The sequence below is a fragment of the Sus scrofa genome, chromosome 1 (assembly GCF_000003025.6).
Source record: "Sus scrofa isolate TJ Tabasco breed Duroc chromosome 1, Sscrofa11.1, whole genome shotgun sequence".
Lineage (NCBI taxonomy): Eukaryota > Metazoa > Chordata > Mammalia > Artiodactyla > Suidae > Sus > Sus scrofa.
In genome coordinates this window covers 145963925-145988775 of record NC_010443.5, presented here as the reverse complement: position 1 = coordinate 145988775, position 24851 = coordinate 145963925, and the positions used below count along the sequence as shown (strand labels likewise).

Sequence of the window (24851 nt, the reverse complement as noted above, 5' to 3'; positions counted from 1 at the left end):
CCCTGCTCAACCCTGGCCCAGCCCCAGTCCAGCCCTGGCTCAGCCCCACCCCAAACCTAGCTCAGCCCCAACCCAACCCTGGCACAGTCCCAGCCCCAATCCCAACCCTGGCCCAGCCCAGCCCATCTGCACTCATGGTTTCCATTGGGCCAGCACACTAGGGGTACAGGACCCATTGCATCTGGGTTATTTTCCCCTTTTTTGACCTGGCAAAGGACGTCCTCTGAAGATCACAAAAGTAAGCCCACTGACAATGAGCTTTAAAAAAGAAGACAGTTTGTGGGGAGGTCTCTGCACGGCTCCCTGAGCACTTATGGGACCTGGGCTCAGCATCAGGCCACGTGTCCCACCCTGTTGGTAATGGGCAAAGCTGGTCTCACACCTTTGATTAGCCGCTCCCAGAAGCCCCAACAAGTTTTCCTCCAATCAGGGCCCTGCTGTGGGGGCTGGGCGGGGGGGGGGTGGTCAGGGGAGCCTGGAACCTTTTTGTAGCAGCTGGCCTGCCCCTGGGGGAGGTGGGGGCTGACTTTTGCTACAACCCCTGAGAGGCTTCTGCAGGTGAATCTGCTGTTTGCGGGCAGGACCCAGGGGCTGTATTTTTGCTGGTTGCCCCTCTTTGCTGTAGGAGCACATGGTCCAGACCCAAACCCTTCACTCCATGCAGAATAGGCACTTTCTGGTTCCCCAGGATTCACCGCTGACCCTGGAAAAGATGCTCTGAGTACTGACTTTCGCCTTGAAAGCTGAGCCAGGTGGTTCCAGCCAAGACGTGTGGGTTTGTGGCAGAGGGAGAGACTTCTGCCCATCTTTGCAGCCCTGTCCCTGAGCCGTGTGGGGAGCTCTCGGCCTGTGTTTCGCTCTTTGATGTTATTCTGCGAATTCTATTATTAGCATGAAAAGGAGAAAGAGGAACTCAAGTACTTTTGTGTTCCTGGAGAGGATAATATAATTTGAATCTTTGTGGCTTTACACATAGATTTTTAAGTTGAGCCACAGAGATGTGAAATGTTGGCTGATCTCGTAGGATGATCCAAATGCCAGAAAAGTTATGGCTCCAAGGCTAGTCCGCCTTGGGCTGGTCCTGCTCACACCCACCTGTCCCTCCAAGTGCGTGTGGGGGCAGGGCTGTGCTCAAGCATCTGGTCCCAGGGCCCAGAGTCTCACTGGGTCTCCAATCTTGAGATCTCCCAGCTGGGGGGGCGGGGGTGCGGAAGTCCAGTGACGACACACACCACTGACCACAGACAAAACAGAGGTGATTTCTGCTGAGACGTTTCCTCTGAGGAGGGTGTGGGGCATGCGCGTCAGGGACCCACATGCACCTGCAGCAACCTGGGCTGGGCCGGCTGGGAGCAAGGGAATGGTCCTGCCTTGGGTTGAAGTTAATTGGGAGGCAGGGATTGTCCACATGTAAACTAGGCTTCCTGTGAAAATTAACGGGCCCTTATTTGCCAATTGTTTCCTGGGTTCTTGAGCAAAAGTGTATTTATAGGTCATGATAGGGTTTGCTTTTTTTTTGGCCGAGGCTTAGGCGTGCAGAAGTTCCCGGGGTGTCGTACCTGAGCCGCTGTGGTGACAACACCGGATCCTTAACCTGCTGTGCCGCCAGAGAACTCTTAGAAGATATTTTAGAAGCATTTGTTTAAAAAGCAAACTCTGGAGTTCCCTGATGGGACAGTGGGTTAAGGATCCAGCATTGTCACTGCTGTGGCGCAGGTTCAGCCCTTGGCTCTGAAACTTCCACAGGTGGCAGTTGCAGCCAAAAGGCCAAAGAAGAAAAAAAAACATCTTCCAGCATTGAGCTGGTTTTTGGTGAAATAAGCAACTCCACTGTTGTTTTTCCCCTGAGACTTAACCATCCAGCTTGGTCTGAGCTCCAAGTGCCCACCTGGCACGGCCCCGCCCTCCCAACAGGAGGGGAGGCGCCCACCCGGCACACCCCGCCCCCCAACCAGGCACGGCCACGCCCACCGACCCAGCACAGCCCTGCCACACCCTGAGCTCAGAACTGTCATGGGCGTTGGTTCTGCGTCATGCTCCCCGTGCTCTTTGTGGTAGCAGTTGTGTGTTTGTCTCTCTAGCTGCATGCTTTTATCGGCTTGTTGAGGTGGACAGTCCAGTTCTTTCCTTGCACAGGCTGCTCGTAGGTGTAAGTGGGCTGCTCCCTGGAGCTGAGTGTTTGTCCTCAGCGGTAGGATGACACAGTGGCCTGGTCCACTGAGAAGGCCCTCGCCTGTGGAAATGCAGATTTTCTTCTGACCATGGTTCCCCGCAGGTGAACGTGGCCTCCTGTGGGGCAACCACACCGTGACAAGGCCCAGAGCTCTGCAGGGCTGTTGGCACGCGCTGTGGCCTTAAAGCCTCAGGGTCCCTCCCCAGGGACCTGGGCCCGGAACTCTGCTGTGGGAGGCAGCCTGGGGGTGTGCTGCTTTATAGGAGGGGGAACGAAGGCACCTGGCCTTTCCTAGACACAGAGTGAAAGAGCAAGAGGCTGTGAGGTCTCCATTCCCCGGGCTGGGGGCGCAAGGGGTCACTGCAGGCTCTGAGGCCAGGAGGACCCAGCAGCAGCCTTGAGAGCCTTGTTGCAAGGGGCACATTGCAGGGGCGGGACATGCACCTGTAGGTGGCACTGAGGTCCCACCATTTTACTTCACGTTGATGTTATGAGGAGGGGGCAAGGCAGCAGGTGGCAGGGAAGCTTGTGGAGGAAAGGGGGTGGTGGCTGCTGTCACTCTCGGGCGGTGTCCAGGGGCCACAGTGGTGAGGGGCAGAGCCGCTGGCTGTACCTGTTGGGCCCGCGGTCTCCTGGCTGAGGGTGGGCTTGGCACAGGTGTCAGAATCTGAGCTTGGTTTCAGCGAGACCCTCACCAGGGTTCTGAGTCCACAAGGAGCAGTGCAGCTGGTTCACAAAATTCCTATAGTTGATTTGAAAACACCTGTGTTTGTCACATCCTGAACCACTGAAGTCTGGTTTAAACTTAGAATTTGGAAACAGAGTCTACCTTTTAATGACGGTCTGGGTTTTCCTGTGGTTCCCATTTTAAAACTGAGCAGATTAAGGCTGAACTCTGGGAGCTGCTCCTGACATTCTGGCAGCTCTGTGGGTAGAAGCCAACCTGGGGTGTTGGTTTCGAGGCTTACTTCTGCCTCATCCTACGTTAACTTGGAGATTCCGAGTTTCTTGGTTTTTATAAGCAAGTGTTGTCAGGTATAGTCTGATTGTCCTCTTCCTAAAACTCTATCTCTGTGGTGACTGATTAGCAGCAGGCTCTGGCAGCATCTAAGAAGACATTTGGGGAGTTCCCATTGTGGCTCAGTGATTAACGAATCTGACTGGTTCGATCCCTGGCCTTGCTCAGTGGGTTAGGGATCCGGCATTGCCGTGAGCTGTGGTGTAGGTTGCAGACTCGGCTCAGATCCTACGTTGCTGTGGCTCTGGCATAGGCCGATGGCTACAGCTCCGATTCGGCCCCTAGCCTGGGAACCTCCATATGCCGTGGGTGCAGCCCTAGAAAAGACAAAAAAACAAAACAAAAAAAACCAAACAAAAAAAAGAAGGCATTTGGTGCCAAGAATCACAGTCAAAACATGCTAAAATCCATTTTCTGTAACAAGAGGGTCATTGGGGCTGCAGAGGGACCATCAGTGCTCTATACCCACAGGGGTCTTCACCTAGTAAACATTCCTCCACCCACCCACCCACCCATCCATCTATCCACCCATCCACCCACGCATCCATCCACCTATCTGTCCACCCATCCATCTGTCCATTCATCCATCTTTCCATTATTCATCCATCCATGTACCCATCCATCCATCTATTCAACATCCATCCATCCATCTGTCCACCCATCCATCCATGTCTCTATCCAGCATCCATCCGTCCACCCGCCCACCCATCCATCAATCTTTCTATCATTCATCCATCAATCCATCCATCCATCTACCCACCCACCTCTCCCTTCCTCCCTCTTTCCTTCCATCTGAGGGGCATCTGACAGGCATAGGCCTTTCCCCAGGTCCTTTGTTCTACTCGCTGAGGGTAACATGCCTCAGACATTTGTCCAGACAGTTCTGGTCCCTGGGGACAGGGACTGGGTGCAGATGCAGTTGTCTAGTCTTGGATCAGGAGGGGAAGCCCCAGCAGTTTGAGAAGTTCCTCCGAAGTCATTTCTTTCCCATCTCAGCTGGGTTTCTGGACAGGAGCTCTTTCTGAGTTGCCTTCATTGTGAATTGTGGGGACGCTGGGGGTCCTTTCTCAGGAGAGGTCCTAGGAGGAGGAGGGCCCACTTTCCTGGAGAACAGTTGACCGCCTGTGTCAGAAGGGTGCCCTCTGTGATGCTGCCCTTGTGCAGCTGGGGGTGGGGGCACCTGGGTGCTATCAGCTCTGGGTCGGGGGGCTGGGCCTGTCTGCCCAGAAGCCCTGGAGGCTGCTTGGCTCCGCATCCCAGGTGCAGGGCCTGAGAGGCTGATGTGAAACTGGCTTGTTGTGGGGGGGGTGCAGATTGAGGATGACAGGGTTCCCACAGAGCAGGAAGGAGGTCTCTGCCACCTTGGCAGGTGTTCTCTCCACACCTGTGTGGTAGAGCCGCTGAAAGTGGTGAATTCTTATCAAATTCTTTAATCTGTCATTTAGAAATGAATCTCTCCATGATGGTCTTGCTGTTCTTATTCTGAAAGTTCCAGGTTTTTGACCGAGTTTGGATTGAATTCCTGACCAGACCAGGCCTGGCCGAGCCTCCCGGAGCAGGGGCAGGGGTGAGCAGGTGCCCCCCCCACACTGAACATGCACCAGGCCCTCCACCCCACCCGTGCCCCCTGAGTCCCTAGGGCACAGGGACAAGTTGCGGACAAGTCAGGGAAATTTGGGGCTGAGGCGGCAGCAAGAAGTGGTCTACCTCCAGGGTAGCTAGGACGGGGCATCCTGGAGGGTCTGCAGGCTCTCTGCCTGCACAGCCCCCCTGCCACACACACCCAGGACGGCGGGTGGCAGGCAGGCAGGAGTCTTCCTAGAGCGGATGCCTCGCTGCCTCCATGCATTTTACAGCCTGGTTCTGTCCCTTGTTCCCTGTTCACCCACCAACGTCTCTGTCTCCGTCAAAGCACATTTCTCTTCCCTGGGTGTGGTCAGGGTGCCTCCTCCAGACCACTGTCCCACCCCTACAGCAGCTTCTGTCCCTGAGTCCTGCTTGGGCATCTGGAGTGACAGTGCAGAGGAGGTGGTTCCTGCCACCCGAGACTCCCAGATGTGCGTCCCGCGGAGGCTGGTCCCCTGCCGTTCCTTCCAGACTCTCATCAGAAGTAAATGTTGACTCCAAGGCTTCCAGCTCATCCCCGAGAGCTGGGAGGGGACACCTGGAGGCCAGATGGCCCCCCATTATGGGGTTGCTGACACCAGGTGGGCAGGGACGCCACCCACGGCCCTTCACACCCCTGGGGGTCATCAGCAGAGAAATGCGGCTTCGCCCCGGGGCACACCCACCTGTCCTCCCCAAAGGCCAGGGCCGCCCTCCAGGAAGGTCGACCTCTCTCGTGTGGGAGGGACTTTCTCACCGGAGCCCTGCCAGAGCGTGTCAGGGGGCACGGGAGGAGCGTGGGTGGACGCGGTGTGTGGTCCGGCCAGCCTCCGCCCGCAGGAGCCTTTGGGGCCCAGAGACCTGCTTAATGACATAGGGGAGACTGAGCTGATAACCTTTCTTCAGATTAGAGGAGGAAAAAAACCCAAAACAAAGCAACTTGCAGTTAGGAGGCCCTGGTCACCGACCCTGGGAAAACGTGGCGATGTCCCCCCTCCAAGGTCCGCTGTTTTAGAAACAGGAGTCCCTAGAGCCTTCAACGGTTTTCTCCTTGGTGATAAGTCCGCCTGGGGCTTAGCTCTCAGAAAGCTCAACATCGAAGGGACTCCACCCAAACCTTCTGAACAGAAGCTCCCTCACCCTGGGGTCTCCGTGTAAGGAGGTGTCACAGACGAGGCTGTTCTGAAACTCTGGTCCGTGGCCACCTGGGTGGTGGGCTGTGCTGGGCGCTGGTTTTCAGATGTTGGACGAACACAGCCTTTCTGGGAGAGGGTTCCAGAGGGGCCCTCGGGCTTGGGTGAAGCCCCTTTACAGAAGTCCCCGAGCTCACCAGGGTGGGAACAGAGGGTGAAGAAGTTGATTGGGGGTCACAACTAATGTCCTTCACTGTGAAATATTTTTTAATGTGGATAAACAAAGAGAAAAATGATTCCCTGACAGCTCCCTCCCTGAAAGATCACCGTGCACTTTTTTCAGTGCACTTTTCTAGGATTCGGTCTCTCAGTCTGTGTTTCAGAAAAAAAGCCGAGAGACGAGTCATGGGCCCCCATGTCCACCCCTAACTCAACTGAGTAACTCGTGGTTCCCCCACCACTCCTGCCCCTGTTAGTTTGCAGTAAATCCTAGACCTCTGATAATCTTATCCACTGATGCTCAGTCTGTATCTTTCAAAGATAGGGGCTCATTTTTAGAAACCTATCATGATGGTATCTAGACACCATACTAGATAGCAAAAATTGATTTAAAATAATTTCTTAATATCCCAGGCAGGTGTTCAGATTCCCTGACCCGCCTTTTCTCCCAGGCTGTCCAGTTCGGGTCCGTGCCCACGGTCTGGCCCGGTGCATGGATCACTGTTCCCTGTGCTCAGCTGTAAGGCAGCTCAGTGGGTCCTAGGCTGGGTCATCAGGCACATCCTCTGTCTCTGGTTTTCCCATTGTCTTGAGTCGGTGTGGAATCAGGGCCCTGCTGGGCTCTGGGTCTGAGCTTGGCCTGGCAGTGACTGTGCTTCCTGGAAGGCTGGTCTCTGGTGCTCGTGGTGGCAGATGCAGTGGTTTGGGGAGTCCTGGGGTGAGCAGGTCTGGCTGAGCCCTGCCCCACTGGTGCCTTGGAGCCCATGGAGGGGTCCAGACCGAAGTGAGACCTTCTGGGATGAGCACAGCTGCGACCTCGGGTTTGAATCACTGTGAAGGTCCCTGGTCCCTGCCTCTTCCACGGCCAGCTGTGCTCTGGCTGGGAGGCTGGCGGGTTGGTGGTGCTCCTGGTGCCAGCTCAGGCTTGGCGTCCTGTTGGAAGGTGTTGGGTGGTGCCAAAGACAGAGCTGCTGTCTGACAGGCCCTCTCTGGCGCCACGTCTGCTGAAGGGAGGGGGCTGTGTGTGAAATCCTTTGTGTGACCAATGGACACGCAGGTGAAGCACCAGGAGGGCATCCCGGTGGCCAGCTGGAAGAGGCACACCTTGTGGTCATCCGCACCAGGTGGGGAGAAGCGGAGTTTCTGGATCCCAGGGTGCGGGTGGTCCCCAGGCTGTGAGCTAAGGTTAAAAAAGGCCTGGCTTCACTCTTCATTGCGCCCACCCTCTGAGCCCAGGTTGGGTGACAGTAGCAACGTGAGGGATGGAAGCAGCAGGCTGTTGGCACTGACGGCACCAGCCATGCTCCATGTGGGCATCTGGGCCGTGTGACGTGGCTTCCTGGCCTCCTGTTCAGTCAGGAGCCCTGGGAACATCCTTGGGTCCTTATGTTGCAGTTAAAAAACCTTCTATTTGCAGGAATCCCAAGTTCACAGGCAGTTGCAGAGAGAACCATGTCCCATTAAGCCAGCATCCCCCACGCTGACCAGTTCCGTGATGGCCCCTGTCACGCCTGGAGCTGACCTGTATTCCACACGTGTTGCATCCGTGGTCCCGAGAGGAGTGAGGCCTGGAGGGCGGGTCATGTCCTGGTCTTGCTGTGGTGTTTTCATCACCCCCATTTCACAAGTGAGAACCTCTTAGGGATTCAGGAAAACGCATGATTTTCCATCAGCCACCAAGGTCCTGTCTGGACCAGGTCTTCAGTCTCCGCCAGCCCAGCACCCTGTTTCTTGGTCATTGAATCTTGACCTGCCGCCTGCAGATTCTGGGCTCTGCAGACCAAGGCTGCCCTAGGCAGCCCTGCGCCCAGGACGGCGTTGTAGTCCTCGAGCACATGCTGGTCTGATCGTGATTTATGAGTCATCCCTTCATGTGAGGTGTACAAGACCCACGCCCCGCTATTTATGAAACCAGCAGCTTTCCCTTTGCAGGTGGATTGTAACAGGCAGGCCCAGGGAACAGAGCAAATGCCCTCTGCCGCAGTTGACGATATCAGGGACAGTGACCATCACCCCGAGTGGCCTTTGGAGACCCTGAAAGAGTAGGCTCTTGGTTGGGGTCAGGGGCCTGGGGTCCCACGTTGTCTTAGTCGAATACGTGCAGGAGGTTGCAGGACCCGGAGAGGCCTGGAGACTTTCAGAGGTGGTACCACTGGGGGCTCAGTGTTTATTTGAGTTGTTTGTTACTGTGTAATTGGGGCTTGTTCCAGAGTTACAGGAAGATGCAGCCTAGAGACCCTTAGGTGGGGGTGTTGGCAAGGCTGTGCGGGGGCCTGACTTTGGGGAGGCATTGGGAGCCTGGGCTGTTTGAGCTCTTTGACGGAGGCTGCAAGTCTGGCCAAGGAAATGACCAGAAAGGCCACCAGGGTCTCAGACCTGCTCACTCACATCTCTGGTATTGATAGTGGCCATGGATTGGGGAAAACCCACAGAACACTGATCAGCCATCATGGGACAGGATGGGATGCTGAGAGCAAAAATATGCCAGATGTTGCCAATATGCTACAATGTTCAAAGTGAGATCTTTAACAAAAGCCAGGGTACCACATTATATATCTTACTTTGTTAAGCTGTATCCCTTTTGTGTAAAAATTCCTGAAGACGTACGCCCGGTAGTGGAGATAATTTGTGTGGATGACTGAGGTGTGTGTGTAGTTAATGTAATAGAGCCCCTGCTGTTTGTACAGATCAACTGGAGCTTAGATACGAATTTAACTACCTGTTTTCTCGGTTGCACTGACTGCGACTTTTAAACAAAATCAAGTTGGAGGTGAGTTTAAAGGTCTCCATTATCTTTAGCAGGCAGAGCCCAGCAGCCAGGCCAAGGCTGAGAGAAACTTCTGGTCGTGGTCACTGTCCGGCTCCTGTGTGGGTCGGTCCTGACCTGAGGACAGGAGGGTTGGGACAGCACAGCCCTGAGGCCACTGTCCTCATAGCAGAAGTGGCTGCGTCCTGGAACATTCCTTCCAGTCTTAGGTCTTTGCTCTGAATCAGACACGCGTTTACATTTTTTGTGGTGCTGCCCAATTCATGCTGAACATTTCCAACCCCAAACGATAATTTTAATTGTCTCTACTCCAGTATTTATTGTGTGATCTGTTCCAACTTGAAGCTGCACACGCGGCATTGCGAGAGCAGCTTGTATCTGTGGTCTGTCCTTGCGTCCTCGCGTGCAGAGGGCTCTGGCGTGCCTGCCCTTCCCCCTTCTCTTTCATCTCTCACCCTTTCTCTTTTTAATTTCCTGGAAGTCAGATGAACCTAACTTTTTGCTTGATTTCTGTTTCTTTTCTATTATAGCGAGGGACGGTCTGTACTTAGGTCAGCAGTAGATATAAGGTAACAGAGAAGCATATTTTGGATAATCCAAAGGGGTGGGTGTGTGTTCCCCTCCGGGAGGGTATGTTTGGATCTGGGCAGTGGTCTGGGGGACCAGGAACAGCCCTCTGAGGCTGTTACTTACCCGAGGGCTGACCTCGTGCTCCCAGCCTTGGCTCACCGGCCCCAGTTCTGGCGGTGTTACCCGAATGAGTGACGCTGATCACCATATCCAGGAAATGCCTCTGACCGCCACAGCCCAGGAAACTGCTGCACGCATCGTGGCGCTTCCTCCATCAGGAAACCACTCCATTGCTGTTGGCGGCGCCCAGAGGCCACCTGGCAGCCCGTGCCCGCATGTCCCTTGTCTGTGCAGGGAGCCCTGCGGCCTCAGCACACACACGTATTTGTCCCATTCTTACTGGTCACGTTCTCTAGCGTTTCCCAAGGCTGTGTCTAGTGAGAACCAGGGGCATCTGGGTGAAATGGAACCAAATGTAAACAGCCACGGAGAGCCCTGTCTTGTCCTCTTGCCTCCTGAGAAACCTGGGTTTTGACTGGCTGTTGAACAGAGGATTTTCAAGTGACAGTGGCTTCTGGAATCCATAGACGGTCTAGAGGAGGGGCCTCCCACGCTGACGGCAGCTTTAGAGCCCAGCAGAGTGGGCCCTGGGCTAGGGAACCCTCTCCAGCTGCCCCCGCTGCCCATTGCAGGCGCTGGTCTCCCTGGCCTCCAGCGTTAGACACTCAGGCCTGTCTCATCATATGTGCAGCGTCACTTTTCTGGCCGCATCCACACCGTTGGCACCTGACGTGCCAGACTGGGATTGAGCACTCGGGCCACTGGGCAGGTTGGCCAGGTGGTGTCCAGGCCAGCGGTGTCCCTCTGGCCCCCTAGGACTTGATGGCGGGATGTGGGGGTGTCTAGCCTCCCAGGCACTCAGCACTGCCAGGTGAGTGCTCTTGAGTGGAGTGTGGCAGGTGGCTTGCTCAGGAGTAAACGCCCTCACGCTACCCTCCTGTTACTCCAGGAGCCACAAGTCCTTTCAAGGTGTGTTCTGGACATTTTGTGTTTTTAGAAATTACAGATTTGATCAATCCAAGCTGAATCCTGGACTTTTTATTTTTAAACATATATTTTTATTTTAAAAAATGTAAATTTTATTTTATCCATTTTTTTTTTTTGGTTTTAAAAATAGTCACTGGTTTGTAGTCTGAGCTGAGGTGAGCAGCTTGGACATTTTGGGGAAGCAGTGGGGGTCTCCTTCCAGGTTGGACCCCACAAGCCCCCATCCCTGTGTCTGAGCCTCTACTTCAGCCACACCTGCCCTTCTCAGCCACCTGTCCCAAAGCAGCCTCCAGAACTCACGTTGTCTCTGCTCCATGTGTGGAAACTGAAATGTGTCAGCAGCAGGCAGAGTGAGTGACAGGGTAGCTGGGGCCTAGATGGAGTGTGGAGGGTGAGGCCAGGGACTCCTGTCCACCTCTGGGGGTATCCTCACGCTGCCCCGACCCTGCACCCTCCCGGCTGGGCCCTGTACACTTGGGGTCTCAGATGCCTCTCAGGTCTGACGAGCAGCAACTCTGTTCATCAGGTCCTGCATCCGAGAGGGGACGGGAGGGGACCTTCAGCTTTGGGACCAAGACCCTGCACCCCCCAACCCCCAGCCCTCCAACAGGCTCTGTTGCAGGAGGGCTGAGGGTGGACCAGCCCCAAGCCCCGTGGGAATGTGGTGGCTGCCAGGTACAGATTATGGCTTTTGGGGTCAATCTTTTCTCTTTCTAAAGGGCAGGGCCTGGAGCTGGTTCTGTAGGGGGAGCGGAGCCTCTGGAGTCATGCAGACCCCCGTTTCCTTACCTGGACAAGGAGGCTCTGGGTGCCATAAGGAATCTGAGCCCCCATGGCCCTCAGGCCAGGCGTGGCTCAGGCTGCTCACTCCCTGCCTCCCTCACCAGCTTCGAGGCAGCAAACTACTCACAAACCACCCACGGCCAGCCCCTTGATTTGCTGATCTCCGGCTGCAGCTCATTGACACCCTGGGTGGGTGGTAGTCGATTTGTCCTGCACAAATGGTGGGACTTAGGGGCTGCACCATGCCTGTCAGTTAAGTCCTGCCTCCCCACTAGACTGGCACCCAGTTCCTATGCCACGTTGATTCTGCTGTGATTTTAGAAAGAGCTTTAATTCTGGAACCTCTCTTATTGGGGAGGTTAAATAATTTATAGGCCTGTCTTGAAAGAAGAAAAATATTCTAAGGTTGCGTGTGGGAAATGTTTCTATCTTATTTGAGAACCTTGTCGTGAAGACCTGACAAGGCTCTGGGAAGACATCACGGTCAAGTAGCCACTGGCTTTGCGAAGACTTTAAACCACGTGTCAGTACGTTACCTTTATTGATGGGGATTTCAGGCCCAGGCCAGTGAAGTGTGCCCTGCTCATCACCGCCCCAGGATTACCAGGCGGGGCTGTGCTCTGTGGAAAGCCCTGGGCTTGAGGCTAACTCTCCTTGTGTCCCATTACAGCCCGTCTCTCCCTGCCCTGGACTGGCAGCTGCCGTCACACTCAGGACCCTACGAGCTGAGGATCGAGGTGCAGCCCAAGTCCCACCACAGAGCTCATTACGAGACAGAGGGGAGCCGTGGGGCTGTGAAGGCATCGGCCGGAGGACACCCCAGCGTGCAGGTACCATTTGCTCTGAGTCCCAGGCGTGTCCGAGATGCAGGGGCAGCTGCTGGTGCTGGTTTGGTCCATGCAGCAGCAGCCGACAGCGCCTTTCATTTTCTGTCTTTCCAAAAAAAAAAAGAAAATCCCCCTCCTAACCTGTTTGGCTAAACTTTTCACATGCACTTAGTTCCTAGTTTTTTGCTCAGGGCATGTCAGGCAGCAAAAAGGTGCATGTCTCTGTGACTTACAGACCAGGGGGAGTTCTTGGGCCTGAGGCCAAGTGGACATGATTCCTCTTCAGTGGAGCAGCTCTGGGGGAGCAGGAGATACCCTGCAGATGGCCGGGGTGACCCATGCATCCTGGAGGCTGTAGGAGGGCTCCCCTGGATGCTGTCGGGGCTGGAGGCTGGGCCCCTGGGGTGACCCCAGTACAGCCTGGCCATTGCTTTGTCCACACGGACACTCCCTTTGTCCCCATGTGTCCCCGAGCAGATGTGTTAGACTCAGAAAAGACAGGAAAAGGGAGAAGAAAGCTAAGGAGATGCCCTGGGCCACCTTGAGGGGCCACCTTGCTGTCCGGATGGCAGCCAGTGGGCAGCGGGCGGGGGGAAGCTACTGTCCCTATGGCTTAGTAGATTTGACCATGGTGCTGCTTTATGTTAAGGTGTCCTGGAATAGGAAAATTTTAAAACATACGGCCTTGAAATAAAGGTATGTTAGAGGACCATTTCTGTGATAAATCTGAAAAAATAAATGTTAAGGTTTATCAGAACTGAAGAGAGAAGCTTCTGCTGAGAAGATGGGAGGTCAGCTTTGCTGTTGACAGTCGTGCCCTCAACTTCTCATCCAGCTGTCTTGTACCTCATCCTCCGCTCCAGCCGCAGACATTCCAGGGGCCATACCGTGTGCCCCGTGATGCACACGCCCTGCTCCTGTCCTGGGGAGGGGACAGCGAGGGCTTAGGTCATTCAGCTCAGCGGTTGGTCAGGGCTCCAAGGAGGAGGGTACAAGGTATATGCTGGGGTGGCTGGGCCTCTCTAGCCCTGCGGGGACTGGAGCCCACAGCCTCCTCTGCCCTGACCGTGCCCGGCCCCCCGGCTCCCAGAGAGGGATGAACAGCAAGAGTGTGCAGCGCTACTCGGCCATGTTAAGCTTTGTCCAAAGCAAAGTCCATCAGCGGTGCTGCCTCCAGTGTTTTCAGAGGGTGATTTGAGGGACCCTGTTCTTTTCTCTCTGGAGTCTTGGACCCTCTGAGGCCATGGTTCCCAAGGTGTGGCCGCTGGCCTGCAGTGGTAACCTCTCCGGGCACTCTCGAGAGATGCAGTTCTCTGGGCCACCTGCCCCACTGGGTCCAGAGCTGGGACCCACCTGGCAGTGTTGTGGGGGTTGGCGGGTGGGGAAGGTGTCCTGAGGCAGAGAGACCCCTGACCACTGAAGCACAGTGCAGGCGAGGGTCCTGCATTCCACTGTCCTGCCTTGCAGCCCCCTGGGGCTTCAACGTGTTCACAGCTGCTGTCCAGGCTGTGCCTGCCCGCCAGAGCTTGTCACCCTGTCCTACCCAAGAAGTAAATGAGACCTCCCGGGCTGGCTGTCCTGCAGGCCCAGCATTGGGTCACAATCACCTCATCCTGCCCGACCCTGGGATGTGGCCTGTGACGGTCCCGAAGGCCATGAGACCTCTGGGCTGTGTGTGTTAATAGAGAATTTCTCCCTGGTCCCTGCCCCCCACCCCCAATAACCTGGGCTCCAAGCCTGTTATTTAGAGGGTGGTGCAAGCGGAAGGCGAGGCAGCAGGGCACCTTGTGTTTGCATTTTATTCCATTTAGATAAATAAAAATAACGCTTGCGAGGGCAGGAGGGTACAGAGACAAATGGCCGTCTGCCAACGTGACAATCAGGGACAGGGTGTTTGCGGGGTGACGCTGGGTGGTTTTGTGGCCTTGTGCTCATGCCAATTAATACCCACTTGGTCAACTGCTTGACTGTGGCGATGCAGAAGGCGCCTCATCAGCGCACAGCGCCGCTTGCCGCTTCAGGGAGAGCGGGCGGATAATGCCTGCACTTAGCTGAACTGCATTTAAGTCCCTTCCCGCTAGGTTTTCACTGAATGAAAGGGCCTTGTTGCTGAATGGAAAAGACATTACACAGGTGAGGAAATCGGCTGTTAAGTAAGGAGCAATGAAAATAAAGCAGCAGAGAAATAATGGCTGAACGCCCCCATTTCTTGTGAATTATGCCGGTCAGGGGTGCTGGTGCAGGGGCCACATGCCACTTGGAACACTTCTGTGGATATGCAGAGCCCAGGGCTGCTGCTCTGACTGGGAACCATCCCCAAGGAGCTGTGGGCTGGAGCTCGGGCCCACTGTCTGGGACATCCTGAGCCCACCCTGCAGGTCACGGCTCGTGTGTCCACCTCTACCGTCCAAGTGTTTTGAGCACTGGGCGGTGTGAGCCTGTCAGTTTAGATGATACAGAGTTGAGCTGCTTTGGTGACATTATGACACTAGAAAGAGCACTTAAAATATTTTAAGAATAAATCCTTGAATGTTATTTCATGAATATTATTTCAAGTTAAATGGTGGCAGAAGGAGAGAGGCTGGTTCTGGGTTTAAACAGGATGGACACCCTTCCCCCCACCGTAAACTGAAAGCAGGAGGAAACCAGGCCCAACAGAAACGTCACCCCATCAGCTTCTGTCCCACGAGAGAAATTAGTAATGGAGAGTTTTCTGATCTCTGTGCGGAAAAGTGAATCTATGTGCGAGTGTGAGGTAAGCAGTTAAAAAGGGGCTTTTGGGGTTTGTTTTCTTTTTCGGTTAGTGGACCACAAATTGGATAAAAATAGAATTTGCACATAATTATAAAACAAATGAAAACAGAAAACTCTCAGTTGCCGCGAAAGCGCAGTGACCACAAAGTGTTATTCTGAGTTATTTCAGCACATCCTCCGTGGCAGTGGCCCCTCCCCCGCAGCCTCAGAGGCCCCTGCCCCAGGCTGAGCCACGTGGGGTGGGGAGGGGGGAACAGTCGCTCCCACTGGCTGGTTGGTCTGTGGCCAGTTGGCAGAGGGCACCCAGGCCTCCTGTTCAGGGCTGCTGTTATGTGGAGTGTGGCTGGACCAAGGAGCTTCCACTGCCCTCGCAGGACAGCCTGCTCGTCGACTTGCTTCTGTGTCCCCAGGGTTTGCCTTGAAGTCAGAGGCTGCAGCCTTACAGGATGAAGGCCCCCGGCAGCGCCTAGCGTGGCTCAATGAGTTTCTCCAGCAACCGAGATGTAGTGGGGGACTGCCCTACAAGGCCCCTTACTGAGTCCAGAGACTCAGCGAAGCGCATTCCCTTCTTTCTGGGCAGAATAAGACTGAAATTTTAGATTAGGAAAAGACTTCTGTGTTCACATGGTCTCGGCCCGTTTTCATTTGAGGACACAGATGTACGTGCCTTGCCCGGTGTCATACAGGGGCTGGTGCTGTGGGCGTTTCAGACCCTATGCACTACCAAGTGCTCTTTCCGTGGCTCTGCAGAGTCCTGGTGGGACTGTCTTGCAGGTTCTGACTGTGTCCCTGTGACTGCAATGAACCCAAGGGCCAGGGGTCCACACTGGCCTCTGCTGACTTAGTTTTGATGGGAGCATCCAGGAGAGGAGTGTGGGTTTCCCTGAACCTAAACAGCCTGCCTTTTTCTCTGTTGACAAAGGACTTAGACACGCAGCGCTCTCTCCTGGAGGTGGGTTTCTATCCAGGGACAGGGCAGGATGTCCCGGCTCCCCACGGCCCAGGGCCCCTCTCTCCCGCACTGTCACTGCCATCACTGCACTGTGTGTCTGTGTAAATCCGCAGGCTTGCTGGGTTAAGAGGCAGGAGCCCAGTGCTTTCTCTGCCCGTTTGTGCCCTTGCATGGTGTGGGGGAACAAATTGACGGGGAGCCATCAGCGGCTGCGCCGAGGTCCTCCTGTTCCTCCTGAGGTTCATACCACCTGTCCCGCAGGATGACCGCAGGGCCCCAGGCCCGCCTCTGCCCCTGTGAGCGTGGGTCTGCTTGCGGATAAGGGTCTCTGGCCTCCCAGAGGATAAGGGTGCTGAGGCCTCCCTACTTGTGTGAGAGCTGGGTGTTCTGGGGAAGACCAGGGGGCCCCTTCCATCCTGCCTCGCACCCCACCACGCTCACACTGCACTGTGTCTGCATGCCCACTGCCGTGCACTGAGTGTGGACGGCAGGCTTAGCTAGTTCCCTCTCTCTATCCTGAGTTTGGGGGCAAGGAGAGAGGTCCCCCACCCACCCTGGGGGGAAGCAAAGGGAATTGTGGGCACACATGGAATTACTTCTGCAGTATTTTCACTGATAAACCCGGGTTTTGTCCCCGAGGGAGTTGCTGGGCTCTGGGCACTGCCTTCCTCGTCAGAGAAGACCGAAGCTCAGGGAGGCCACCTGGCCCCATTTGCTCCAGTTTCCTGATTGCTTTCTCGCTGTGCCCGTCTCGCTGTCACCCTCTCGGGCCCTTGTGTGGCCCGGGTCATCCCTCGTCCCGCCCTCTGCACTGCCCCTGAGGAGAGCTCACATGAGCTCCTGGCGGGTGATCCTCCAGACAGCTCTCCAGGAAGGTCCCCAGCTCTGGCCACCCCACAGGGGCTGGAGGACGACCTGGGGGACGTCAGTGGTCTCTGACCCAGGGGTCAAAGGATTAAGCTCTGTTTACCTAGTTACTAATATAACTGGCCGGATAGCATCTGCCGTCAGTCAGGAGGCCAGGCCTGCGTGAATAATTCATAGGCTGCTGAAACAGGAAACGCGGTGGAGGTCTTGTCAGTTCCTGAACAGCAGTTTAGGTTTGTAATTTGTGTTCTGGTCAGTTATGAGTGGCCAGTGTCAGTCCGTTTGGCCAGGTGACCCACGGGGGGACATGAGGACCACCGTGGCCCAGGGGAGGGTCCGGCCTGGGCCACGCTCTGTGTGGTGCAGGGGCTCTGGGGTTGGCCTTTAGGCTCAAGTCTGCCTCCATAGACAAGAACAGACATTCTCCTATCACATAAGACACTGGAGAGCTGACACCAGGAAACAGTCATTTCTTTCAGATCAATAAAGCCAGCCAGCTCAGCTGTTATCATCACTTTTCACTTCATGTAGTGCAGAATGGGGTTACAGAGCGTCAGTATTTCAAGAAACAGGCTTCCTGGGGGTGTCATAACACCGTGGACGAATAGCAGCTCTTCCTTTTATCTGGTTCCACAGCATGTTTTGTTTTACCCAGAGCCCCGCTCCATGTTTTTTGTACTTGATTTATCCTAAGTAGGCATCTCTTTCCACTCTTGAAACAGGATCATTAACCTAGAAGCCAAGGTTAGATGCTTCTGGAAGAAATTATGATTTGAGGGCCAACCTACTGAGGCCCAGTGGGCAGCTCAGTGGCAGACCACCTGCTCTGCCCTGGGAATGGTCACTCCCTCTATGGGAATTAAAACGCAGGTCTGACCCCAAACCAGACCCTGGCCACCCTGCCACCAAATGCTGCCACCCTGCCCGCGGGCACATTAACCTTTCAGAGGTCTACGGGCAGTGGGCACCTGCTGCTCCTCTTTAGCAGCCTCCAGGCAGGCAGCCGCCTCCTTCCTGGCTGCGTACACAGACTGGGCAGTCGGTTCTTCTGTGGACGCTCCTGCACTGAGGGAGCAGTCACTGTCAGGCTGCCTTTTCTGGGGTTCCCGTGACACAGTTGGGATACATAGAAGTGCAGGGCACAGAACCTGGGACAAGTGAGGGGCTTGAAGCCAAGCAAAGAGGTGCCCATGTGCATGTGGTCTCGGGCATGGTGTTTAGTGCAGTTGCTGCTCTCTGCTGACACACGCAAAGTCACGTTATCTCAGGTTCGTAACATTGACTTCTAAACACTTGTCTTAGAGCTTCTCTGTCCAGCAGAACTGAGGACGGTGCGGTTTGGTTTCCTTGCAGCCAACACATTCTCTCAGAGTCAGGTCTGCTGAGAGGCTCAGCAGTGGAAACCCTTTCAAAGCAATGAAGGGCATCGTCAGTCTCCAGAAATCTAATTGGAAAGCTTCGGTTTCTGTGATCCAGGCAGCAGAAATTCTAGAATAAAAAGTCATCTCGGGCACAGACCCTCTGATGCTTGTCCCTAGTCCTGCCGTGCCTTCTGTGTCATTCCAGGTGGTTTTCTATCAGGTCCTTTGCAGGCAGAGCCACTTCCCAGGCAGTCAGTACAGACCCATGTTAGCTTCACCCCTATTCCGTCTCAGCTGTCAGAAGACTCTCATTTGGCACAGGTGGGGTAGAGGTTGGTGCTGGACCATGTAACTGGAGAAGATGGTGAGAAGTAACTGTCTGTAATGAAAATGACCAAACAGGGAACCCCGTGTCCCTGGCGGCCCTCCGCTCTGACCAGGGCTCCGTGGTCTCCCTGGCATCATGCCCACGGGAGGCTGAGTCATAGATGCCCAGGGCCAGGTTGGGGTTGGATCTGGTGGGAAATCCCTGCTCTGTTTGCTTCAAGGCCAGGCCTCCCTCCTGCAGGCAGCCCCCAGTCTGTGTTCCCGCAGAGCCTGGTCCCCGGTTTGCAGCCGCCTATCCCCAGAGGGTCCTTTGGGTGTGGCCTCCCTGGAGCACTGCCCAGCATGGGTACGTGGGGGAGGTGGGGCCACTGAACAGTATTGCTCCTTGTGGGCAGAAAGGACGAGGGCAGCGGAGGCCACACTGGCCTGAGCTGTGGGCCCAGCACCTGCATCCGGGTCACAGGTGGACAGACCCAGGTGGGAACCCGGTGTCCGGGTCCTCCTGACACTCCACCTTTGAGGGGGCTCTGGGCTGGAGAGGTGCTAGCTTCCAAACTTGCTGCTGTGTCACTGCTCCTTGAGCGCTGACCTCACCTGGCGTGGACACCCCGCCTGCACACTCCATGGTCAGGTAGTGGGTCTCTCAGAGCACGCATCCAATCCCCCTCTCCGTCTCAGGAAGATGCTGGGCTCAGTCCTGTGGGCAGAGCCATTTGCTCCATGTCAGCAGAGGTGGCCAGCTCATCCCTGCTATGGGCCAGGCCAAATGGTGGCCTTCCCCTCGGCGGCAGCAGTAGGTGCCAAGGTAGAGGCTGGCCTGACAGCAGGCTGACGACTGTTGTGTGGACATGTGGGCATCTGGCAGGCAGTGACCAGGTGCCAAGCAGGAGCCTGTGTAAGGTCTGCAGGGCCCTCGGCCCTCCTATGTCCACTGGTGGCAAATGCCAAGGGCCAGGCATGGCTACCTTCGTCCACCCCCATACCCTGGGGATCAGCCACTTCCCCCTTCTGTCATGCGGTTTTTATAGTTGAGCCCATTAAGGCTGACTGGAGGAAGGAGGGTCAGAAGCATAGTGTCCGGCGTGGCCTGTCCTGGCATTGAGAGCCTCCCTCCTGGGCCGTGGGGGCAGTGCCCCCGTGGGTGTTTGCAGTGAGGACGTAGAGGCTGCCAGTAGAACAGACGAAGCTCACAGTACAGTCTCTTAAATCCGGTGTTGGGAAAATCTGGGTTGAAAACTGTAAAACCAGCTTGTGAACTGGATTTTTCCTTCCTGCGTAGTTCTTTTGGGTATTGTGTAAAGATGCAGATTTTACCTCTGGGTTAAAGGCCTAATTTCCCTTTACATTGCTTGCTGCGGCACATATGAGGATTGCCTTGCTTGCTAGGTGTGCGTTTAGACCAGCTCACACCTCAGTTGACAGTCTTTCCCCTCAATTAACTAACTGGTCCTTCGTTTGTGCGATGCTCTTTCCACGGGTATGCGCCTGCGTGGCTGGGATTTCAGCGTCGAGTAAGTTTGGCCTCAATCATTCCCATCACCTGTCATGTTGCCCTGTAAGTGCTGAGGTAAGCATAGGAGCTAAAAACAAACATTTTTATGTGTAGAAAACTCGTTGGCTCTTACACCTTGAGAACGGAATAATACATTTTGTTTAGTTTAGGCTGAAGCAAAGAGAGTTCATTGTTATGACAGGTAATTTTATAAATATTATTTTGACAGATAACTATAATGTGCCAGAGGCAGAAACCGATGCAGTGGAACGTGTGAAGTATTTAAATGGCTTTTCTTAAAATGAACTTCACATTTTAAATAATAGATGTTTACCTCCCAGGTTAAACCTTAACTATGCCTATTTTCACTGAAATGGCATGTTTTTAAAAGGGCAGAGTTATACCCACAACCCACTGCCTCTTACCTGCCATCAGAGCAGTGCCCCAGTGTGAGTCCTGTGGGATTTTAAATTGTCATTTTCAAGTCTCCCGCCCCCAGTGGCCGCGTGTGGCCCTGGGGCTGCCTCCTGACACCAGGGACTCACTGTAGCCACAGGAGGTCTTGGTCAAAGGCCTATTTACATATCCCTGCATTCAGTGTCACAGAAGGGAATCCTGAGAGGCAAAACTTGTTTCTGGTTTATTTTTACATTTCCTGTTAGAAAAATGTGTGCTGCGTCCTGCGTCGGGGACAGGTTCCTTAGGAAGTTGGTTAAATTGGGCAAAGACTGGACTCACGCTCTGCAGCCAGGAAGAGGGGCAGTGTTTTCCCACCTAACTGAATGCTGTTTGTGTAGACACTTGTGCTCACAGAAACAAGCTTTTCAGTTCAAACAGGAAGGCATTTTGTTTCTGCAGCATTAAGCCCTATCAGTAGGACCCACCGTGAAGTGAGTGTCAGGAGCTGGCTCTGTGCCTTGGGGGTGGGAGAGGCCCTGTGGTAGCCTCATAGACTTGACGGGCCAGGAGGACAGCGAGTAGACAGCGAGGGTCTCTCGTTAGACTTGGTGCTGCTGTGAGCTCTCTGCTACCCATGCTCAGGGTTCGGTGGCAGGCCTCAGACGAGCTCCAGTCCCCTGTGTGCATGCCCGTCAGACACACCTCTAATACACGCCTGCCAGATAGCTGTGGATCAGGACGAAAGTGCGTGTATTTCAGTAGGAAAAGGCCACTTTGAAGATCACGGCCATAGATGCTTGGGGCCGTGTCACAGACAGAAAACGATTTAAAAAAAAAAAAAAAAGGGAACCTAATGCAGGACAATCCTGCTGCAAGCCAGGAAATCAAATCTTCCTGTCCAGGTAGGACATTCCAGAGTGATCTGGTGTGTGTGCGTGTCTGCACGTGCTGCGTGTGTGGGTGTGTGTAGACAGCCTGTGCACACCATCCTGTGTGCAGCTTCTCCGTGTCCCCATAGCCTCACAGGTGAGGTTCGGAACCCCCGGTAGCCGCTCCACAGCCTGTGGTGGATCCAGCTGTTAAAATTCATCGGTGCCACAGGATGATCCCCGCAGGCATCTGCAGACACCGTCGTCTAGGACAAGCTCGTGTGGGCATCGCAGAGCTGCTGGAGGTTCACTAGAGGGCTGCAGTCCGGCTGTGTTGGTCCTGGGCTTTGTGGTATACTGTCCTGTGTTCATGAGTGTGACATCGTACAGACTTTGTCAGCCAGGAGACGGGGCCAGATTGAAAGAGCCACTGACTCTCCAGGGCCTTAATGAGGCGCTGCCACAGATTCCCAGTCTGGCCTGGCCCTCGGCCCCATCAGCGGACTGACGCCCAAGCACATCCGTCCTAAGTGGGTGGCGGGCGGGCCCTGGCGCTCCCCACGCTGAGTGCGTGTGAATCTCTTGTGAACGATCTGTCATTGTTTGGGATTCTTTTCTGAGTACTCAAAATTTTAAAGTGACTTCACTTCTTAATTAAGTGAAGTCATCTCAGTAGCTGAGTCTTTTGTCAGCGCGGATTTGATGAACAGTTTGCAGCTGATTAGAACCACACTTGAAGCAGCAGGCGCTTGCTTCTCGGTGTTAATACATTCGTAGGTTAGGTCCCCATTTTCAGTCTCAAAGGAGACATTGTAGCATTTACAGGATCAATGTTGGGTTGAGAGCGGTCCTGTTGATGGCATAGGAAGTCTCAGGTTTTTGATGCAGGTGGGGGATGGGAACGCAGGACCCCTGGCTGCAGAGACTCCCAATGAAACGGTCCTTTAGGACCAGCTCCCTCCTCCCAGACCTGCCGAGGTCCGCCCTCAGTCACTGTCCAGCAGAGAGAGGACCGTTCCTCCTCCATGCATGTCTAGGGGAGGCTGGGCGCAGGGCCACGAGCATCCACGATGTTTGAACGTCCCACCCAGTCCCGCAAGCGGCCTTTTTAGCTCAGAGGCAGCAGCCCTGGATTCCTGCTGCTGTGGCCTGTGGCCGAGAGGTAGTGACCAAGGGTCATAGGTTGGTGCCCTGGGAGTGAGCAGGCAGGCTTTTCTCTTCAGCTGTGTTAGCGCCAGCTAGGTGCCACATGGGGCCCACAGGAGCTGATGAAAACCGTGGTGCTTCCATGTCCCTCAAACTCGACACCAAGGCCAGTCTGTGCCGGGAAAGTGTCATCGTGCCCCATCCCCACAGGCCTCAGTGGGTTGCCCTCGCAGAGCGCTTCGCCCCCACCCTGTTCTGGGGCCAGAGTTGCCTGTAAGTTCCTGGTGATCCAGGGGGTGCTGTGATGTGGCCCTCAGGGCACCTTCCCCTGGGTGGAGGCAGGGGCTAGATGGTGGGGTGGGGCCAGGACTCATGACAGGGGTAGGGGGGGGAAGGGCCCCCTGTAGGGCACTTCTTTGGTGGCATCTACCAGTGACTTTTGGTGGCTTCTACTTGTCTGTGGTGCTGGGCAGGGCTCCCTACCCCCAGAATCCTGAGGGGCAGTGGAGGTCTGGGTCTGCAGGTGGCCTTGCTCTGGTTCACAGGGACCAGTCGGGCAGTGTCCTTGGTGACCGTTACCGAACTGCCTGGGCCCCACTTGCTATCTGTCATCAAAGCTGCTAGAATTAGTCCCGGCAGGAGCAGCACAACTGAGCTGACTGGGCCCTTCTGCTTGGTCAGGCCTCAAGCAGGTGGTCCTGTTGGGGGTCACCAGGTCCTGTGGGAGATGGGCCTGAGCCTCCCCCTGAGCTGCGTCCTGCCCTGGAGACTTGGATCTGCCCGTTGAGCATAGTCTGCCGTAATCTGGATGGAAAAGGCGACTGCAGTGTGGCTCTAAGAAGGTCTCACTGGTAGAGTGGCGGCTGGGGGCACAAAGGGAGGTGAGGAGAGGGGGCAGCAGGTCGCTGGCTGCTCCCGACCTCCAGCCTCAGTGTCTGCCCCGAGGGCAGCCAGAACCCAAAAGGCTTCTGTGTCTGGGGCCCAAGCCTCATTGGATTTCGTGCCCTATACAGAACATGCACGATGGGCACAGCCACGCACAGCTTCTGTTGGGTTTGACGCTGGTGGCAGATGGCCACGACCTGGGAGCTTCACACAGCAGGTCCAGGCGCATGTGGACAGGCACCAGGGAAGCCTGCGCCAGGCAGAGAAGGAGGTGGAGCCCTCTCGGCATGTATCTGACTGAATTCATTAGGAGAGGGCTTGTGCAGAGGGGGCCCTGGAGTGAGTGTCCTCCTCACCAGCTGCTTGTGTCGCATGCAAGGGAGCAAAGGGAGTTGGAGAGAGAGGCAGCGGCAAGAGAAGCTGGCTTGGGGGGGAGACGCAGGTCACTGTCTTATCCTGGGTGCTGGGAGTGGCGGTCCTGGCCGAGCACTGGCATGTGTGCATGTGCGAGTGTGCACTGCACGTGCATGCGTGTTCCAAGCAGAGGCACCAGGACTTTGGGGCATGAGGCTTGCTCCTCGTCCCCAGGTGTCAGGCCGTGCCTTTTCCCTCCTGAACCAAACTCTGCTAGAAAGTGCCGTCAGTCCAGGTCCATGCGGGCTCAGGGGCTGGGCTTCTCTCTCCACAGCTGCACGGCTACGTGGAGAGCGAGCCGCTCACCCTGCAGTTGTTCATCGGGACGGCAGACGACCGGCTACTGAGGCCGCACGCCTTCTACCAAGTGCACCGGATCACTGGGAAGACCGTGTCCACCACCAGCCACGAGGCCGTCCTCTCCAACACCAAGGTCCTGGAAATCCCGCTTCTGCCGGAAAATAACATGCGCGCAATGTAAGCCACCGGCCGTGTGGCCTCAGGGCTTGGGGGCTGGGGGATTCCTAAGCGGGGGGGGGGGGGGGGGGGGGTCCCTGAATGCCTGCGTCTCTCCATGTTTCCACAGCTCAGGGGCCCTGGGTGCCCTTGGCTTAACACCTGAATAAGCTACAAATACTTATGGCAACAGATTTGTCTCTTTCTAGGGTTTCAGCTGCTTAAAATAAGTATCTCAGCTCACAGCTGTCAGTGCCTCCTCCATGCGTACCTGGCACCCATTTCTTTATCTTTTTAATTTAATTTTTTTTTTTTTTTGGTCTTTTTAGGTCTGCACCCACAGCATATGGAAGTTCCCAGGCTAGGGGTCGAATCCGAGTTGTAGCTGCTGGTCTGCGCCACAGCCACAGCCACACCAGATCTGAGCCAAGTCTGTGACCTACACCACTGCACATGGCAATGCCAGATCCTTAACCCGGGGCAGGGATCAAACCTGCATCCTCGTGGATACCAGTTAGATTTGTTACCTCTGTGCCAGAATGGGAACTCTGACACCCATTTATTTCTGAATGCACTGTAAAAATTAGAGGAATGGTTAAAGCGAAGACATTGAAACACTGAAGAGAACAGTATGTCTGGGTAGTACTTTCACTGAGAGGGTTTCTGCCGTTGCTGACGTGACCCCCTGGACATGAGGGTCGGATCTGACCCCTTGGTTTACAGGTGGATTGATTCACAATCTGCAGACCCACCTTGCCACACCCAAGCAGGGCCTGTGCTGGTGGCT

At 55.2% G+C, this 24851-nt stretch overlaps 1 protein-coding gene across 1 annotated transcript in view; it reads left to right on the top strand.

Annotated features, from left to right (window-relative positions):
* NFATC1 (nuclear factor of activated T-cells, cytoplasmic, calcineurin-dependent 1) overlaps window positions 1-24851 on the top strand; it is a gene marked incomplete at both ends in the record, with an annotated part of 62799 nt that overhangs the window by 14122 nt on the left and 23826 nt on the right. The window contains 2 exon segments of the mRNA NM_214161.1: window positions 11986-12145; window positions 23883-24085. Of these exon segments, the coding sequence (NP_999326.1) occupies window positions 11986-12145; window positions 23883-24085 (363 nt within the window).